Source organism: Neodiprion fabricii, chromosome 5, assembly GCF_021155785.1.
Source record: "Neodiprion fabricii isolate iyNeoFabr1 chromosome 5, iyNeoFabr1.1, whole genome shotgun sequence".
Taxonomy (NCBI): domain Eukaryota; kingdom Metazoa; phylum Arthropoda; class Insecta; order Hymenoptera; family Diprionidae; genus Neodiprion; species Neodiprion fabricii.
The window spans coordinates 15,672,958-15,678,957 of NC_060243.1; the positions used below are offsets into that span (position 1 = coordinate 15,672,958).

Sequence of the window (6,000 nt, forward strand, 5' to 3'; positions counted from 1 at the left end):
TAGCCACACGTTTCTAAAATTTTTTTTTAAATAACAAAATTCATTTTCCCTTTTAATTCTATAAATGTAATTTTTAGCATATTTAGCTACTAGCTTCAGCTTCGTATATGATTTACGAGAGTAATGCACGTTTATTTTTTTTGGTTTTTTTTTTTTATTAATTTATAAATTATAATATTTCTAGCTTTATGTACAGTGTTTAAAGTCAGTTGTTGATCTCAGCTGGTTGTAAGCCATCCAAGAAGGAGTGCTTTTGCAGTAAACCAGTCAGTTGATCTATGGGCATATTAGACTGGTCATCATATTTAGAACCAACGGTCCATAACGTTTCAAGGTCGTATATCTTCCTTGCCTGCTGGGAGAAAATGTGCAGCGCTAAGTTTCCTGAAATAAGAGAATAACGATGAAAGTGACGAAATTTTTAATTAAAGCAATTTTGCGTGTCTTTTGAGCCTAATTGATTCAATTGCCTACGATTTTCGTGGTTTTCCAAACATTTTTTCGATTTTTTTTGAATTTTTGAACTTTGTTAATCACAAATGATATGAGATTTTAAAGAAAAATGAAATCTCACGAATGTGTTAGCAATTCGAGAATTTTTTCAATATTTGTCAGACCTCAAGAAAAATGACTAAGAACAAGTTCAAAAGGTCACGAGCACCGAAATTTCATCACTGTTACAATTAAAAATGCTTATTTTATTAGGCTAATTGTTTCCAACTGATTTCCAATTGTATCAGTAAGAGTAAAAGAAAGTGCGAGATTTGTGGGAGGTAAGCACTTCACCTCTAACTTTGACTAACTAAAAATGAATATTGATAACTCTGTCTAAAATTAAAAAAATTAAAATATGAGAAAAAATAATAAATTTAATTGTTTTAAATTAAGAAATTTTCAAGAGTCTAATAAGAATTCAGAGTTATTTTTCTTTGACAGAATTTTATATCCAAAAAGAAACCTATATGTTGCAGAAAAAAATATTAAGTCAAGAAAGTTGTAGTTTTTTTCAGTATTTGATGAACTTTTTAAATTATAATTTTATGGCGCTTTAAACGTTCATTGTTCACGGAAATATATGAGAAACATTTTTTTCTGCAAGAGGAACCTCTATATTGCCTAATTTGCACAATCTTTGGATGTGTGTGTAGATTCTGTTGAAAAATCGCCAGAGTGGCGTGAATTGGGGTTCCCAGCATATAAAAATGATTGGATCTAAAAATGTAAAATATATATTAGTCCATTTTTCTAACATTAGCTACACTGAGCAAAATTTCAAAAAATACCACGAGTGTTACAAAACAAAAGTGCCTAAGTTCACAGGGAATACTATACATATGCATCGCTGAACATTGCTGATACACTACTTGTACTACAGTAGTTGGTCTAACAAAGTAAGAAAAGTGAGTCAAGTGCAAAGTTACCAAATTTATAATAGAAATTGTAATAATTACAAACTTCAGTATATGGGTGGCAATCACTTTTTCATGCAGATGTTGAAAAACATTACAGTATTATTGAAAGTTTAATGATTCAAGAGGAACGCTGGTAAAATTTGATCGAATAGCCAAAAAAAACAATTCTGTTCTATGACCAAAATGGATGAACTGAAAAATTTTGAAAAAACAGTCAAGGATATTAAATGATAGTATCACAAGTACGGAAAGTGGGCGATTTCCAATAAGTGCGAAGTTGGCCACACGAGCCAAAGGCAAGGACTGAAATTCCAGCAGTACTAGTGTCAACACAGCATGAGTTAATGCGAGGACTGTAATCACGAGTCAGATATCGCCCACCCAGGTGTTGTGACACACGCTTTTTATTCCAACAACTGTGAAGGAAAATTTGATTTGAGAAGAACCGACAGTGCCACTTACAACGTGTGAAATCAGGGTTAAGTAACTCACGCTCAATAACACAGTGCGTAAGTTTTAGTTATTTGAAAGTGCTTGGGCACCAAAAGAAGCCACGGTGTGTAAACTATTGCATTTCAATTGTGCGCATGCACCAACATCGTTTTACTGCACTGTTCGGAAAGGGGCACTTTAGGTGTGCTTCATAGGCTTCGAAAATCGAATTTTCCAAGCAGATGTTAGAACAAATTCATTTCTGCAAACGAGAGAAAAAATACTATTATGACAATGCAAACTGAGAAATTTTTAATTGTGAATGCTACACAATCTTTAACTATTTTTATTTTTTAGCACAAGAAAAAAATAATTCTGGATACCGAATGAAAATAAGCTCTGCACGAGGTTCTACAATTGTTAATCTACAAAATCTAGTATGTGTCACTCCTCTTACTGATCATGGTCATTCGTAATATATTGTCTTGGACAGAACCGAATTGCAAACATTTCTATACATCCATATTTTTCAATTACGAATACAATTATTGGGCCTGAAATTTCTCAACTTGGCTCCAACTACCTTGACAAATTTTAAACTCATATCCTTAGCATTTACAGTGCAGTCGCTGTCTAACAGATAAGACCGTAGAAGTTAGAAACAAACAAAACAGAATTTAGCTACTGACCTAGGTCTATGGCAATCCAGTCTTTGGAATTTTTTCCCTCAATTTTCGGCAGTGGATCTGTGGAGTGCCTTTTCTTCTTGAAAACCCTACGAATTATTTCTGCCGTTGCCTTCATGTGCTTCGACGATCTACCTGTTACTATAATAACATAATCGACGTAGACAAGCTCAGGTGGCACAGCGGCCACAAATAAATCCATAACATTGTTTTTACGGAGGAGATCAACCAGGTCGTCGAGTTCATAGACTCCACTAATCCCACCTATAGAAACATGAACGCATGCTGATAAATTGGTATTCATGACATATTAGGAATCTTGTTATTACAATTACGTACAACTAATTGCCATTCAGCATATGAAGAAATTGCATTAAGGAATAAATAAGAAAAAATTCAATAACTTGAAACTGATTCAAATAGCTACTTGAAATTTTTTGTACAACCATTGTAAAAATCTGATGATATTTTACTAATAGCGCTTTACCATGTGGTATCAATTCCAATGCATAACTGATTCAGAGATTCGTACTAGTGTATTATTTTAATTTTGCAGCCCTAGGTTAGCTATCATAAATCAGGTAGAAGTTTGTTATGTAAATACGATAAAAGTACAGACAGAAAATCCAGCTACCGCAAATATTAAAGGTTTATAGGATGACAAGAACTTCTGCATAAAATTGATTATTTGAAGAATAACATATTTATATTATGACGTTTCTTAAACCCTAATCATTGGAAATAACTGAATTGTATGTATATATTTCATTTCAATACAACGTTGCAGTTTGCAACCTTGTTGGAACGTAAAATTTTTAAGAAAATTCATTACTTCACAACTTTCGAGATTATGTGAAATTCAATTAACCATAATGCAGCATCAAACTACTTAGATTTTAACAAAGTAACTTCTTCTATGTCATTCTAAAATTGTCGAATAGTAGATATTTTTCAACAATTCGTTACTTCAAGACCACCAACTTCAATCTCATTCAATCAGTCATGAGATACGGTTAGCTTTAATGATGTTGATGAGCCAAAAATTAATACTATTTATAATTTTACTACAAGAATAAAGCCAAAAGTAACAGGCGATAGTGAGCTGGTTATCTGTCCAAAACTTTCAGATTATAAGCAAACGCTAAAATATCCAGGAATATATTTAGAATTCCCTGCGACGTTTCATCGTTTGCTCACCTCCTGCAAGTTTTTTACACATATTATCTGCTGGTTTTTACCTGCCAAGTTCAGTGTCACTACAAGACAGTCGTGATTTCAAGATTTACTAAATTGATATATGTCCGTAAGCAATGATATTTCCTTCAAAAATACGAAAGTAAAATGCACTGAAATCACGAACAGAAGCTGAAATATCAATAAAATGACTTTGAAGGATGAAAAATCTCTGGTGGATTCATTTTATTTCACTCTTGGCAGATTATTTTCTACAAATTCACTAAGACGTTTTTGTTCTGCACTAACTGATTCAGTGTTACCATTTGTAGATCATATTCAATATCGGTACAGTGTTGTGAAATTAAGTACTTAACAATACACATTTCAAAAATGAAGTTTCATTGTCAGTCTGATTGTAGAAAATATTCTTCTCAATAAAATGAGGCATCATCAAATGAAATGGAACACGACTGCTAGATTTTTTGTACATTTTGAAGCAATTTGAACGGAAACATTGAAAACTAAATTTTTGTTACGATTTTGGTATTTCTTTCTTTTGTTGGTTTCAGAGCAAACATTGTTAGCTCATAAATATGTTAACTTGATAAATACTCGGTATGCAATTATTTTATAGTGATATCGATAAAACAATTAATTATTAGCTCATCCGTGTCCTTAAGCAACTTCCATGTGCTTGCCATATATGATGTTCAATAACGTATTCATCACCATTTGAAATATAATGAATTTATATTGACTAGAAATAAAATAAGCTGTTTCGTTTGGTATGGGTAAACTCATGTACACTTGCCCTTGCCATAATATAATGCGTGAATATATTACACATTAATGTTGCGAACTGAAGAGCAAATGTGGATAAATGCTGTATGTATTCTCACTATAAACTGAACTTATTCTCAGGTCATTCCAAACACATATTCGTCTGGTAATTAGTGAGAGCGATCTTATGCAACCCGCCTGTAGATCATACAAAAATGTCTTATGCTTCAATGGAAGTGCATTCCCAATGAGTTATTAGATATTTTAATCAATTAAGAATGATTGATGACTCACATTCTTGCTTATTTTGAATGATTGATAAATATAGATTGGCGGGATATTTAAGCTCATATTTAACGTTTCGTAGTTTTGAATACCTTACCAAATTTCATTTACATTCAAGACCTTATTATTTGATTTTTTTTTTATCAAACTTGATTGATTGAAATTTTTGGGACTCATCAGATGCTAAACTTATACCAATTTGTGACAATCAGAAAATTCAGGACACACAGACATTTTGAATGTATAGTGACCTGTGTCGGTTCACTCTGTGATGCAAATAGTCTCAACGATAGACAAAAAATATTTTCCTAACCAGATGGGACGCAGACAGTAGTACTGTAATCTTACGGTTTAAATTAATCCCTTCATATATGTCAGATTCCTCATAAGGTGTAACAATTTCTTCGAGGTTTATCTTTGCTCGTTCTTCATCAACATCAAAAATGATTGGCGCATCTTCGTCTCGAAATACTTTGTACTTCGGAGGAACAATTCCGGTAAGGTTATGGTTGTGATGCTCCTCTTCGAATGACGACGACACCTTTCCTGGCGGGCGATCATTGACGGGATCATTGTATGTATTCAATTTACCTACTAAATGTATCAAACGTCTAGTTTCAACTGCTTTTTGTGAAAAGGACCAAACTCCCAACACTTTATTCATATGCAGTAAGCTTCGAAATACGGTACACATTCTGATTTCACATTGACCGTCACCCACAGTGTGAGTAGTATAAAAGGTGGTGAACTGACTCTCGGTCTCTGAAATCCACTATTGATGTTACCTGTAGCGGGATTCTGTAATTCTCTACCGACAGTTGTCGCTGTCGCTAGGTGGCGACAGTTGTCGCTTGCATCGACGATGCTAGCGATGTAGGGTGATTCTGTAACTTAGACGGAACGATATTCATCGGTGCAAAACTAGTTACAGGTACATCGATAAATGTCGATCACGGTCTTACATACAGGTCTTGCGACTCAATAGAATTCCAATGGTAGAGAGTGGCTCCTCTGTTGAAGAAAAATCCAGATGGAGCTGCGATCGAGGGATGCATCAACAAACCTACAACAAACCTAACTCCGACTCAACCATAATGGCTGTGTATTTTATTTCATTTTAACAAACCAACAATAATTATGAATTCGTGGGAGTTACGTGTCGCGAACGCAGTGTGTTTCGGTTTTTGTCTCTATTGCCTTTTTTGTTCTATTTATTCATCAATTACCAA

At 33.6% G+C, this 6,000-nt stretch overlaps 1 protein-coding gene across 2 annotated transcripts; it reads right to left on the bottom strand.

The window, feature by feature from the left end:
- Positions 1-140: 140 nt before the first annotated feature.
- On the bottom strand, positions 141-5,524 carry LOC124182976. 2 transcript variants are annotated; one of them, XR_006870895.1, is made up of 4 exons: positions 5,120-5,524; positions 2,534-2,794; positions 1,875-2,106; positions 247-384 (listed from the first exon to the last, which is right to left on the bottom strand). XR_006870895.1 is itself a non-coding variant. In XM_046570866.1 (3 exons), exons 1-3 carry the CDS (start codon positions 5,463-5,465, stop codon positions 206-208), a joined length of 786 nt encoding a protein of 261 aa, XP_046426822.1. In that variant the 5' UTR covers positions 5,466-5,524; the 3' UTR covers positions 141-205. The 2 variants fall into 2 exon arrangements, 1 of the variants encoding a protein (XP_046426822.1); XM_046570866.1 differs by lacking the exon at positions 1,875-2,106 and having other exon boundaries at positions 141-384.
- Positions 5,525-6,000: the final 476 nt, after the last annotated feature.